Raw genomic sequence first — 14,163 nt, forward strand, 5'->3', positions numbered from 1 at the left:
TTTTGTCTACACTGTAGATGAAAGACTGTGTTTGTGAATGAGAGTGAAAGTACTGTGCCAAACCAAAAGGTCACAGGAGGGGGTCGGCAACCTGTGGGGTCACATACTGTTGTTCTTTCAGGCATAAACAGGAAGTTGCTGTCTGGAGGACTCCAGGGGGTGAAGGAAGACAACCCCCACCTCCACCAACCAACAAAGGACACATCGATACACATGACTTTTTGGTGTCTGGACTATAAGAAGACTGGGTCAAGGATAGTCAGGAGGTCAGACTTCGTGAACTGACACATACTCTGTTGCGGTCAGGGAAACATAGTCTGGACCCAGAGCTCTGTAAACTGATTATTCTGTTGCTGTTAAATAAATATCTGGAAGCCTGACATCTTCTCCTATTGCCTCATTAAAAAACACGCAGGACTTGGGGCTGACACATGTTGGCTTTGTACTCGCAGGAGCCCGAGTCCAACAGTGGGCGTGGCCAAACGGCTCGCCAGCGCCCCCTGCTGGAGACCGGAAACGAGACAAAAATAGCAACTTTAAGCGGGTATACGCGGTCCCTCGCGCGCTGCACGTCAGGGAGACGGCGCGCGGGAGTGCGAGGGCCCGTACATCACTGCTTGCAGTTTTAATTAAAGTTATGTTTTGAAACCATTGTGGCCGCCGGAGGAACTGCGCGTTTTCTAATGGAAAAAAACAAAAAACAAAGCTGAACAGCTTAACTTTCAACTGCCACACGGGGTCGCTGTAGGCAGGACGGCGGGTGATGACGTACACTTCGTGCGACACCCAGCTCCGACGGAAGCTATTTCCGCAAACATTGCCGAGATATCCATCGAGGGATCATTTGGGAGACGCGAGAAGAAACTTCCACAACCAGCGACTGGTGAAGATGACGGTGTGCAACTTCTTTCTTCAGGGCCGCTGTCGTTACGGCGACAAATGTTGGAACGAGCACCCGAAGGGAGGAAACAGAGGAGGAGGAGGATACAACGACAACTACAACCGCTCCTCCGGTCAGCAGCAGCCCAGAGGAGGAGGTGGAGGTAACAACGCAAACTTTGTTTCTTTAGCTGCTTTCTTGTGCTTGAACTCTTCCCAGAGGAATCACACGGCAGGCGGAAGTCGACTGTCTTTGTTCCTCGCGGGCCCGTCGGGTTGTTTACTTTCGTTTTTAAGGAAGTTTCGGAAAACAAACAAAGCTCGGTAGTGACGTCATGTAAACTCACTCATGCCAAAGACTAAATGATCTCTGAATCACTCAAGAAAATGTAACGGCACCACAAACTAGCCTCCAAATGATCACGAGGCTGATTAAAAACAACACGTTTTTAACAAAACCTCGAGGAGGGTAAAGTTTGGTGAAGTGGTCGACCGCGTTAGCTCGCTGGATATATAAAATAAAATGGCGACCAAGTGAAATAGCCCCCTGTGAGGGTCTGGAGATGAACTCGGTTGGATTTGTGGTTTTTTTTTTTTATGCCAAAAGAAGAAAAAAAAAATTGTCTTGAAAAGGTTGTACAACGTTCTGCGACAGGAGTTTGAAGTAGACCGAAGTTGCAGCATCAATTACAGCATGGAGGACTCCGATGGTCGAAACTTGGCTTCTTTTTGTCAGCTTCGACTGATTTTGTTTTGTGTTGGTTCCAGGGTTTGGGAACAGAGTTTGGGTGAATCCTTCCCAACAAAAAGGAGGCTACATCCAGCCTTCATCCTTCTCCCATGGGAGTGACGACTGGGGACGTGGAGGAGGTGGAGGTGGAGGAGGAGGAGGATCTGACTGGGGTCGAGGAGGAGGTGGAGGATCTGACTGGGGTCGAGGAGGAGGAGGAGGTGGAGGATCTGACTGGGGTCGAGGAGGAGGTGGAGGATCTGACTGGGGTCGAGGAGGAGGTGCAGGTGGAGGAGGTGCTGGACGGAGAAGAGACAACGTGAAGAACTCCGAATTCAGTTTCTCTTCACAAAACAGATTTTCAACTCTTAGTTCCTCCAACGCCTTTGACAAGGGAGGGAGAGGAGGAGCAGGAGGAGCAGCAGGAGCAGGAACACCTGGTGATGAAGATGATGACAAAAAGCTGTGAGTTTGCCTGTTTTGTTTTTTTTAATTTTTTTTTTTTTTATATATAGTGTTACTTTAAAATGAATTTCTGTGTGACAAAAGTACTGAATCCACGTGTATGTCAACCAGGGAGATCATCCAGACGGACATGGACATTTGGGAGAGTTCAGGGCAGTGGGGCTTCTCGTGTTATTCTAACGCCAAGACGTCTCTATCTGGTTTGTAGCAGATTTACATTTTTAATATTCATGCTTTTATTTGTGGTCACAGCACGGCTTCAAGATACTAGACCTGAACATGTGTCTGATTTCTTGTCTACAGGTTTCACTGATCTCTCTCCAGAGGAGCTCAGGCTGGAGTACTACTCCACAAGAGCGTCAGGAGATCTGCAGGGCTACGTAAGTGTCGCAACACTCGTCGCTCAAAATCAAAAGATTTTTTTTTTTCCTTTTGTCAATTTCTGAAAAGACGGACCCTGGTTTATTTTGCGTCGGTCTTTCGAATGGCTGCACGTAGTTTAATAATGATGATGACATCCCAGTGTTTTTGTCACACGATCTCAATTTAGTCTCGTGTTGCTTCGCAAAATGTTAAACAATGAACTACATGTATTTAATAACGTGTAAAAGTCTAAGACACTTCTGTTTTGTGTGTTCAGATTAATGGTATCAGTCAGTTGCTCAATCAGTGGAAAAGCAGAGTCCAGGAACTAAAGATTATGAATCCAGCGACTCGCGTAGCGTTGGTAAGACACGCACGCACGCACACACACACACACACACACACACACACACACACACACACACACACACACACACACACACACACACACACAGTCAGTGTGACAGAACGACTATCTGTATTTCATTTTCACTGAGCAAGTGTTGATATTTTCTTCATTTGCGTTCTTTGCAGCTTGCAGAGTTAAACAGTTCAGCACCTCCGGCGGCTTCAGGCGGCTTCGATTCCACAGCAGAGACTGGATTTGGATCCTCTACGTCCAGCTTTGGAAGCAAAGGTGAAGGCAGAGTATTGTTTTATTGTAACAGTAAAGGAGTGAACAAGCAGTGTTGCACATTGATTTAAGAAATGATTTAAGAAATAATACAAATTCCAATCTGAAAGATTATTCGTGTAAACATTAATCTGCACCATCAGATCTGTTTCCTCTGCACAGAAGCATTCTTTTGTAGTACTTTGCAGATCCTCCACCGAGGTGGATTTTAAAGGGAATGAGAGAATGACACTCCGATCAGTTTATTTAACATTACACCCAAAATACACCCATGATGAATCAAGAGAGCCGTGTGCCCTTCCTTAATCTAAACCCGTCATTAAACCAGCAGAAGTTGATTGCACCATGCGCTTCAGGCTGTGCACTCAGATTGTTAAAAGGATCCCTGAATCTCTCTCACCACACAGGCTTCGGAGCACCAGCCCCGGCCAGCAGTTTCAGCTTCGCCGCGTCAAGTGGTGGATTTGGTTCCGCAGCTGCACCAGGTTTCGGTAGTGCGTTAGCAGCTCCTTCACAACCCGCTCCTGGGTTTGGCTCCTCGGCACCCTCCGCCACACCCTCAGCCTCGGCTTTCTCCTTCGCTGATCCAACCACCGACAAACCAGCAGGATTTGGATCGGCCTCGGGGTTCAGCTTTGGTTTCGGGGCTGAAGCACCTGTCACAACAGGAAGCAGCAATAGCTTTGGACAGACAACTGGAGGATTGGGAGCAACGGCTGCCCCGCCCGCACCAGGAGCCGGGTCTGCTGCGGGGCCGTCTGAGGACAGTCTGTTTTCACCCGAGAGCAAACTGACTGAAGAAGAACTGAATCAGTTCAAGACAAAGAGATTCACTCTGGGCCAGATTCCTCTGAAGCCTCCACCTGCCAACATGCTGGTGGTTTGATACTGTGGGAAGAGCTCACAGGTTGTTGTTGTTGTTGTTTTTTTTAAATGAAAAGATAATTTATAGAAAGTATAGATTTTCTGCTTCATAGCACTTCTGTTTAAACCAAAGTCATTATACTCATTTTCTTTGACACTAATTGTGGCTGATGACTTTAAATTAGTCTTGGCAGTGAAAATTTGCTTGTCTTGTTTACTTAAGTGTACTTTGTGTACAGCTCTACACAATAAACATTTTAATGTGCTATTTTTGAGTTACAGAATGCTTTTTGGGTTCTAAATTTGTTTGGTAATTTTAGGTTTTCTTATTCATAGAGTTGTTGTCAGCAAATTGAGCAGTTAATGAGCAAAGGTTTTGAAGGTTTATTCCAATTATTATAAGATCTAACATGCCAATTGCAATAAATCATGAACATTATATCCTGAACTTGATTGGAAGCTTTAATCTGCACAAATCTCAGACATCGGTTGAGACATAATAACCTCAGATTTCCAAATATATTTCTCTGAATGGTTCCTTTTAGAACAACTTTAATTTCCTCTTACAGCCATACAGTAATATGACATTGACTGATGTTTATTAAAGTTGTAATTGCACACGTCAGTCAGCAGAGGGTGCCACAGCACAAGCTCAAATCTCCCATCAGTTTAAAAAAAAAAAAAAAAAAAAAAAATTTTTAGTGAAGCTCATACAAAAGCTGAAGCTGCGGTATAATTTAGGACCAACTTGAAAAGAGGAGGTGGCCGGCTGCCTCAGGCAACAGATAGTTCTCACTCTGTTGCTCAGATAGTAATGTGGCACAATATTAAACCAATGAAGTCAGTCCAAAACCTTTCATCCACACCAGCTTGTTGGCCCACGTCCACTAAAAGAGAACAAAGTGTGCTTGTGTACGGCTGCTATTCAGTGCGTATTTATCAGGTGTGGAGTACCTGGTCGAGTCCGCAACAAGAGCAACACGGTGACGGCAATAAGGCATTCTGCAGCTATAGAGGCTCTGTCTCTGCTGACCTGAGCATATTTTCAGCTGACAGGGAGTTTGTGATGTGATGCTGGAAGTGCTTGCTGGGTCTGTCTCAGTGTGGGTCTCTGTGTCAGTATCTTATGACCTGGGTCAGAGGCACTGTGGATTGAACTAATGCAGTTTTATGCCGGCCTATTAATGCTCCCAGCACATTAACTGCGAGCAGCAACATAGTCATTTTCTCTCCTATTTCTCAGTCTGTCAGCAGTAACCTCCCACCCACCCCCCGCCAGCAGATAATACATAAATAATTCAACAGATTAATGAACGATTGAAGAAGAGAAGATCTCATGAAAAGGCAGCGTGCAAGTGCCTTTTTCACATTGCACTGAAACTTGTTTAAAATTGCCATCCAAACACATTTAACTGGGAAAATATGGGCTTGTTTCCCCCTTACAGCAAATAAGCAGATGTAATCACTGACTGCTGCAGCATCCGATTGTCAGTCTGCTTGTGTTTATGTAATTTATGCATGAGTGGAGGCAGGATTTTCTTTTTTGGGAATATTTACGCACTTTGGAGTACATTAAATACCTTTGTATGCTTTCATAAATATATCATATTAAAGGAATGATAACATTTCCCTCGTCTGACATGTTGTGATTGTTTAATATCAGTAGTGGAACTGCATTTTGAGAGAGGACTCCTGAATCCACCTGTCATGTCCTGCACTCCTCCTCTTCCTTTAATTCCTAACCTGCCCCGCCCTCCCGGGAAATCATAGCAACCCGACCGCACAGTGTGTACTATAATTCAATTGACTGTGACCTGACTCCAGCAACACGGACCAGACGTACACTATATATGGGCCTCTAATGTATTTAACACACTTTACCATAGGGGGAGGGAGAATGAGCTGTCAGTCTTGTTAATGCCCCATTCAGACTGTACGCTTTAGTCGTGTTTGCATGTTGGTGTTCTGAATGGGTCAGTCCTTTGAATTATGACTTCTGCCTGCAGCTATGAAAGACCCATCCTCCCTCGCTGTCAGTGTTTTTTCTTATCACATGTGCACATTGTTCTCATTGCTATTACACATCCATCGTGGTCACTACATCAGCTGATGACAGCAACAGATGCTCCCACCACCAATTGAATCGCCTCTCTGCAGAATGCAAATGAAGTGATTCGGATTCCGAGCTGGTATAACTGCTCGATGGGGTCTGATTCTAGTCGACCCTCCTTACTGCTGCAACAGAGAATAAGGCTTAGTAATTGGAACAATGAATCCTGGGGTAGAATTGATTGTGTTGTGCCACAGCAGTTTGCCTATGGGAAACAGGGCATTGATTCAAGGCCTCTGATTTATGCCTGTTTGAGAGGCTAACTGCATGGATGACTGAGTGGCACATATTTCACCTAACATATTTACCTGGCTCCAGGTCTGGACCGGGGGCTTTGCTGCCGCAGGTCCTTATGGGTTCATATTAGGATCGATGTGTCCTCCTAACGTACTAACAGTAAGAAAACACCTCAGTGAAGAGAACACACTTCAGTGAAGAGAATATACAGTGCATCCAGAAAGTATTCACAGCACTTCACTTTTTCCACATTTTGTTATATTACAGCCTTATTCCAAAATGGATTAAATTAATTTTTCCCCCTCAACATTCTACACACAATACCCCATAATGACAATGTGAAATACATTTTTTTGAAATTTTTGCAAATCTATTAAAAATCAAAAACGAAAAAAAAAATAAATAAATAATAATATCACATGTACATAAGTATTCACAGCCTTTGCCATTACACTCAAAATTGAGCTCAGGTGCGTCCTGTTTCCACTGATCATCCTTGAGATGTTTCTACAACTTGATTGGAGTCCACCTGGTAAATTCAGTTGATTGGACATGATTTGGAAAGACACACACCGTCTATATATAAAGGTCCCACAGTTGACAGTGCATGTCAGAGCACAAACCAAGCCATGAAGTCCAAAGAATTGTCTGTAGACCTCCGAGACAGGATTGTATTGAGGCACAGATCTGGGGAAGGGTACAGAAAAATGTCTGCCGCATTGAAGGTCCCAATGAGCACAGTGGCCTCCATCATCCATAAATAGAAGAAGTTTGGAACCACCAGGACTCTTCCTAGAGTTGACCGCCCGGCCAAACTGAGCGATCGGGGGAGAAGGGCCTTAGTCAGGGAGGTGACCAAGAACCCGATGGTCACTCTGACAGAGCTCCAGCATTGCTCTGTGAAGAGAGGAGAACCTTCCAGAAGGACAACCATCTCTGCAGCACGCCACCAAAAGACTGTGTTTTGCATGTTTCAGTGTATTTAAAATAAATTAAAGATACTTTTCAGTGAAGCTCATGTCTGCTTATATTATTTTTCCGAGTTGCATCACTTTGATGTGCTGATGTTGTGCAGACTGAGTAAAATTAATGTCCCTTTGACTGTAACATTGTGATGATGACCTACCTGAAGCAAGTTTCAAGTACACTTGTTGAGTCTTATGAAGCACATCTTTCCCATGAAGCTCTGAATCTAAATACTGCATCACCCAGACCATGATTGCTCTCAACTGTCTGGGTTTGAACAGAGTAATGTCACAAATTGGGACTTAAAATTCAATTCATAGTGGTTTGGATGGATAAAATATATATATTTTCACCCTCCTGTGAAATGATCCAGTATACGAGATTCTTACTGTTGAAAACTGACTTGAGCACCATTATTGTGAGTTTAACTTTAGGTTTTTGTATGCAAAGTATTCTCTAACCTCTGCGAGGCCGGATTACAAACATGCTTTCCTAACATGGCCACATGTAGTCGCTGTGCAGTCCGCTCAAAGCAGCCAAGCCTCCTTGTAATCCCTCTCCTCTCCTCTCCTCTTCTTCCCTCCCTCCTCTCCTCTCACCACAGCAGCGCGTCTCTCACCGCGCCTTGGATGCCGTGTGACGACCAGCAGCAGCAGCACTGAGCGGAGAAACCGTCCAACAAGCCGCCTGTCCGCACGCCAGCACAGCAAAAACACAACCCAAACGATGACATTCTTACAGAAACGACAGGAGCAAACATTTATTTGACAACTTCCGAGCCCGCACCTTGCCTTCGCCGCTCCTTGCTGTAAGTGGTGAGTGCACTGATTCCTTTTTTTGTTTTTTTAATTTGCAGGGCTCAGTTTCTGCACAGGGCAATGATAGCGTCAATGGACTGACAGTCGGAATAATGCAATTAACAGCTTTGCAGGAGCATTGCTCAGACTGGCTGCAGTTACTTGAATTTGTTTTTTAATGTTTGAATATTTTGGAATAAATTGCCACTAGGTTAGATTAGCAACTGGGAAGACTTGGTTCGCTCGTTTACATTCTCATCTGACAGGCTAGCAATGCCAGGATGTACTTCCAGTTTACAGGTTCATGCCCCCTCTTGCTTCATTTAAGATCATTAACTGTTTAAAGGGATTGACATAGTCACATGAGATGGTATGGAGAAGATAATGCACATTAAAGCTGTAGTATAGAGAATGTGATGTGACCTAAATACTCGTTGATGTCACTTTCTGCCTATTTTCTGCTTTTATTTTTCCACCTTACGTTGTATTGTTTGGACATTTGAATATCATCTGAAGTTAAAGTTCTGGCATGTCAGAGGTCAACTGTTCACATCTGTTTGTGACCTGGGGAGGGTTGCATGGGCTCAAAAGCAGCTATGCACCACTGCCCCCTTTTTGATTGTTTGTTTAGGTGCATGTCACAGTTGGGATGGGGGGAGGGGGGCGGGGGGGGGGGGGGGTGAATGAGGGAGGAGAATAAGCATATTTTAAGGTGCCTGCGCTCTGCTAGCGCTCCAGTCAGGCCAAGTGCATGCTGAGGTGTGAGATTGTGTCAGATGGCCACACGCACACACATGTATGTACACAGACGCAAACACAAACAACGTCCCGATCTCAGCTCAGACTGTGCTCCCCACCTGTGGATGGAAACACATGACACGGCTCCTCAGCCCCATGTGATTGTCTTTTCAGTCCTGCAATGAAAATATAAAGGTCTGAAAGCTGTTTGATATGTCTAACGTGTAATTGTCAGTGTTAGGCTCCGAGTGTGAAGCACAGCGTAAGTGCATTAACTCGCACTAAAGGAGTGGGCCTTTCTTGGCCCGTTTTAAGGAGAAAGAGAATAATTATCCATGTGCTTAACTCTTGAAATCCTTGCCTGACTCAGACTTGATCCTTTGAATAATCTACTGAGACAGAATTGAGACAGCAAAAGCTGAAAAGAAACTCAAGCTGGTGCTGTGGAAAAAGCGTGCCCCTATAGCCCCATTTGGACTTAACTCAAACATTGAAATGACATTTTCCACAAATTCTGTATTCTAAACCAGTAAAAAAAGAAAGATGAAAAAAATATCCTATTATCATCCTCACACAGCTGCCACATGTCTGTTTATGAAGTATTCATCCACTTTCATCACAGCTTTGCTCCACGTTCGGTTGGGTGTGGCGATCCAAGCGGCTTCGAGATTTGTGGCACATAAGTTAGGTACCAATTCAAAGCGTGCTTTTGTGAAATATTTTCTCGGATGAAATATATATGTGTGTGTGTGTGTGTGTGTGTGTGTGTGTGTGCGCTTGAGTCTGAGTGGTGGAGAGAGATGCGTCACATAGTATCAGATAAGCTGGTTACTCCAAAGGCCAGCCCGACTGTTTTGCACTGTATCATCTTCCATCAAAGAGCTTCTGCTGACACACACACACACAGACACATACACACACGCACACACACGCACGCAGACACACAATTCTCAAAATTGATAGCTGGAAAGGGCAAAGGCAAAGTCCAGTGCTGTAGACACACACACACACACACACACACACACACACACACACACACACACGCTCATAAATGCACTTTTATCACGTAGACACATCTCACCACGCTTAAAATCTGCAGCTGGTCCCGGTGCTCTTTGAAATGAAAATCAAATGAAAACAACCACGGGTCCGAGCAGACACTTACAACCGTAATGAACAGGCTCGGTGCATTTTCACATGTATTGTTGCACCGTATGTCGCTGCATGCTCTCGTGGACAACCATCTGTAAGGTGCAGTTCACGAGCCAACTTGTATGTATCATCAAAGAGGGTGGCTGTGATTGGCTGACAATGGATGGCTGCACGGTGTTGCGCCTCGCTTCCCACTTCAAACCAGACTTGCTAATGAGACACTTTTGTTTTGTATAGGATTATTTTGCACACTCACACAAAACCTCACCGAGAGGATGTTGACCGATACGGATGTGCGCATGCTGTGCTTGACCTATATTTCTGTCATGTTCAGTGCACAATGTCAGGAGATGATCCAGTTGAATGTCAATGTACTTTTTCCAGGAGATGCAACAACAGTTCCTAAAAAAAAAACTATTTCACTCTACACCTGATATGTTTTGAGATTGCAGCTTGGTCGACAAAGGTGACCTCCATTATCAGCATGCTCATACTTGCTTACTAATTTACAACCTTTAAAAGAGTTAAAGGTCTGCTGCACTTCCTGCAAAACGCCATTTCTAAAAATACCAAAATAGTGTTTTGAGTAAGTATTATTGTAATCCATTGATTTGTGCTATATATTTACAATAATAAGCCAACAGTTTGAAGACCGTTCACTTTCTTTCTCAAACTATTCTGAGGTATTTCTAGGTTTGGGCAATACAGATCAATATTATATTGATATTATGATATGGGACAAGAAATCGTCTAATATGTTGGACAATATTATGATGGGATTTGTCTTTTCATGGTTTTTAAGGCTGCGTCACAGGAAAGTGATAACATTTTCAAGCTGTTCTATTATTTGCCTTTATCCACTCAGTCATTATGACCACATTACTAATGATTATTTATTAGAAATCCCATTGTGTAAATATTTTATGACTAATAGTCATTCCTACAATCTTGTTTCAATATCTATATTGAGGTATTTGGTCAAAAGTTTTGTCAAGTCAGCTTTGGTCCATATCACTCTCTTCTTGATGCAGGTCAGTTAAATGTTTCTCAATGTGAACTGCAGGATTAGAAGAATTGAACCTGCTGCAAAGTTTCATGTGCAACAAATCTTCTGAGAGAAATTTGGCATCATAATTGATTTGTAAAGTGAATTTAGAAAGTATAATTGCAAATTATGATTTAAAATACTGACCCTGCAGAGTACGATTTCAATTTTAGATAATAATTAATGCCTTAAAGTACCGTAATACTGACTAACTAACATTCATTTGTACTCAGACACATCAGCACAACAAGCAGATGACGCAGGGCGACGCGTCAGCTGGGTGATAAGGGTGCTTACCACATGGGTGCAAATGTCCCAATCGAGTCCCCGGTTTGATTTGCGTGCAGACATACTTTTACTGGTTTTCATTTCCTGTCTATCTCTACTGTCACAGTACCAAAATGCCCCCCTCCGCCCCTCCTCCAAAAAAAAAAAAAAAAAAGCTCAAGACAAATAAAAACAACCCTAGAAAGAGGTCAGGTATAAAAGGGAGTATGAATACAAATAGCCTAAAACCCTATGATAGAAGTCTTAAAAACATAAGCGAGGAGAGAGATAAATATATGACTCTTATCTTGTCCTCCCGCTGGATTTGACTACGTTCCAGTGCACACATCCCTTTGAGAGGTTTAGCAGTAAGTAAGACAGAGAGGTGTGCTCAGACTGACCCTGGCCGTGTCTCTACAGACCGATTGCAGCTCCCACCCGCCGCACCACACGGCCCATGCAGCCTAAGCTCGGTGATTTGACATGGTAAGTGGGGTGAGATCTCGTGCGCTACTCCGCCCCGGTGCCTGCCACCAGTATTCCAGGTGGGATGGAGGGATGGAGGGGGTGGGGGGTGGTGGTGGTGGCTGAGGGGTAGCGAGAGAGATGTCACTGACCACATTAGTCACCAGAAAAAGCGGGCCATGAGTCAGGAAAGCTCCTAGTCTCATCCATCACACCCCTCTTAACCCACTTTCCTTCCAGCCCAGCCACTGTGACTTTTTATTTTTCTATTTTCCGCTGGCTCTCCATCCCCTTGCTGCTGACAGAGTAACTTTGCCATCCTTCTTTTGATGCTGATGAAAAGGAGAAGAGGGCGCAAAGAGAATGGCTCAGTGCTGGACAGATTGCAGGTTGCGGCGAGAGATGAAGGCGAGAAGAGATTTAGGGTCAACATTTGTAGTGCAGCGAGGGAAAGAGTAAGGAAATAAACACTCTGTAAGCAAACAGCTTTTACAATAAATATAACGGTTAAAGGGAGTGTGTTTAGTCTGTGCCACTGCAGGGACGTAAAGACGATAACATTGTGATATACACTGGTGTGTCTCATTTTCACACCCGAGTCCTATGGTGCTGTGCAGAGAGAAACCCTGTGAGCTGGTGAGACTTCTGTGGGGTGATAAGTGATGATATGAGAAAGGTCTCACTTCTCCAGAAGGCTGCTGGCTGAAATCTGGGTCGAGGTGTTTGATTCATTGCTGCGATGAAAACATAATATTGCCAGTGCGACAGGATTAGTCTGGAAAATGGGAGAAACTGGGAATAAAAACATTTGAAGGATTTCAGAGTCGGAATGTGATGGTTGTCAGTGACTTAGTGCATTTTGCAGTAAGACAGAAAGAAAAAACACCTTCCAAATATAATGATTTATCAATAATACAGTCCATTTACTTAGACATTTTGAATGCAGGACTTTTACTTGTAATGGAGTATTTAATTTAATCTTACTTTATTAATAGAGTATACTGTCAGAACAAACATTTGCAACTTAAAGTTTGTATTTATGTAAATTATGGCAAGCAAATTTTGGTTCTATTTATTGCGAGCACACAAATATGGATATTAGTATAATTGAATAGAATCTGTCCATGACTTATATTTTTAAATAAGAGTTCAAAAGTTTACATTTAATCTACAAACTGTTTTGTAAAACACTTGGTAAAAAATATTAGCATTGCAAAATATTTGATTTTATGATTATAAATTATATGATTAAGATATTATGTTCTTAAATAATATGGTATAGTAGAGTAAAGTGCACTTTCATTTAAAAAAGTATATGAGCATGTTATAACAGCTTGATTAACAAAGGTGGCATGCTAAAATATTAGCTATTAAAGCTGTATCAAAATATTTGAATAATTTTCATTGAGATTTGAGTCAATTATATACAGAGGCTTTGGGAGGTTTTTTTTTAGCCACAGAGAAAGCGAAATATTTGTTTTCTTAAATATGCCACATTAGCCATGACTGTTTTTTGTGCTCCTCAATCTAAGCGCTGTGCATGCTGGTGAACACAACCAGCAGCAGGTGAAGAGTTGCTGTATCAGATGTGGAATCATTTATAAAGTTTTATTATTAAGACAAATGTTTTTGCCATAAAGTAATATCTGCCTTATTATGATAAGACAGTGTTATCCGTTTGTTGACATAACAGATGTGTCCATTTCAATTACAGTTTAGAGAACGTCAGACCTGCTAATTTGACTTGCAACTGTAGCTCTGATAGAGAAAATGTAAATCTTTGCTTCCCTGCCACGGCACATTCGACACGATTCAGGGCAGTTTGTGTAAACATGGTGTGACGGATTTAATTTATGTCTGCTGTCACAAGGTGATGTAGAGGGAGTGACTCGATGACTCGCCTCATTAGAGATTTTATTGGATAAAACTTTGATTGAGCCAATGGGAGAGGCAAAGTGAAAGCTTCTTATGAACTCCTTTTTTCTGTTCATTTCACGGCTGTTGGCGTTTGATTCAGATTTGTGTCTGTGTGCACCAGACATAATATTGCTCTGCAAAGTGTGAAATGGGAAATTTGTGAATATTTGATGGTGCCGTGAATGTATGTGGTCAGTTAGTTTCTGACGCAGTAAGTGAGACTGAAGAAATCAAATCTGTCTCTGAGCTGAGTGTTTTACAGGAGATTTGGATGTTAATTCAAGTCCAACAGCCAAGATATCAGTGTCAGCACCCTCTGTCATTCAATATTTTGGCTCCGTCTTCTGCCACACTCTGGCACGTACATCCAGTACAGCATATGTGTGTTTGCACGACGCTGGGCTCCTCTGTGTGTGATTTTGTGTGTGATCCATTTGGCGCCCAGTCCTCCCACAGCCTGGCACTCTTACTCTTCTCTGTGTAGAGCTGTAAAACCAGCCTTCTGTTTTCTCGCCTTAAAAGACCCCTTATGAT

At 43.1% G+C, this 14,163-nt stretch overlaps 2 protein-coding genes across 3 annotated transcripts in view; both read left to right on the forward strand.

Moving 5' to 3' along the window:
- Positions 1–773: 773 nt before the first annotated feature.
- On the forward strand, positions 774–4,203 carry nup42 (nucleoporin 42). Its single transcript, XM_069176789.1, has 7 exons — positions 774–1,043; positions 1,648–2,074; positions 2,186–2,274; positions 2,378–2,454; positions 2,715–2,801; positions 2,972–3,074; positions 3,479–4,203. The coding sequence occupies exons 1-7, from the start codon at positions 890–892 to the stop codon at positions 3,955–3,957; spliced, it is 1,416 nt and encodes a 471-aa protein (XP_069032890.1). The 5' UTR covers positions 774–889; the 3' UTR covers positions 3,958–4,203.
- A 3,661-nt stretch (positions 4,204–7,864) lies between these two features.
- rims3 (regulating synaptic membrane exocytosis 3) overlaps positions 7,865–14,163 on the forward strand; it is a 41,700-nt gene continuing 35,401 nt past the window's right edge. Inside the window, exon 1 of one of the 2 annotated variants that reach the window (XM_069175723.1) lies at positions 7,865–8,056. The gene's annotated coding sequence lies outside the window, so the exon portion shown is untranslated. Of the gene's footprint in view, positions 8,064–14,163 lie in introns of both variants that reach the window. The other variant, XM_069175722.1, reaches the window with a different exon arrangement.

This window comes from Embiotoca jacksoni, unplaced genomic scaffold (assembly GCF_022577435.1).
Source record: "Embiotoca jacksoni isolate LCO1_2020_lvr unplaced genomic scaffold, fEmbJac1.0.p SCAF_7, whole genome shotgun sequence".
Lineage (NCBI taxonomy): Eukaryota > Metazoa > Chordata > Actinopteri > Embiotocidae > Embiotoca > Embiotoca jacksoni.

What these genes read in the sequence shown, in the direction of transcription:
- nup42 (XM_069176789.1), top strand. Translation starts at nt 890, where the DNA reads ATGACGGTGTGCAACTTCTTTCTTCAGGGCCGCTGTCGTTACGGCGAC. An exon ending in CGCCAAGACGTCTCTATCTG is followed by an intron (nt 2,275 to 2,377) that starts GTTTGTAGCAGA and finishes TCTTGTCTACAG; the next exon opens with GTTTCACTGATCTCTCTCCA. An exon ending in CAGGAGATCTGCAGGGCTAC is followed by an intron (nt 2,455 to 2,714) that starts GTAAGTGTCGCA and finishes TTGTGTGTTCAG; the next exon opens with ATTAATGGTATCAGTCAGTT.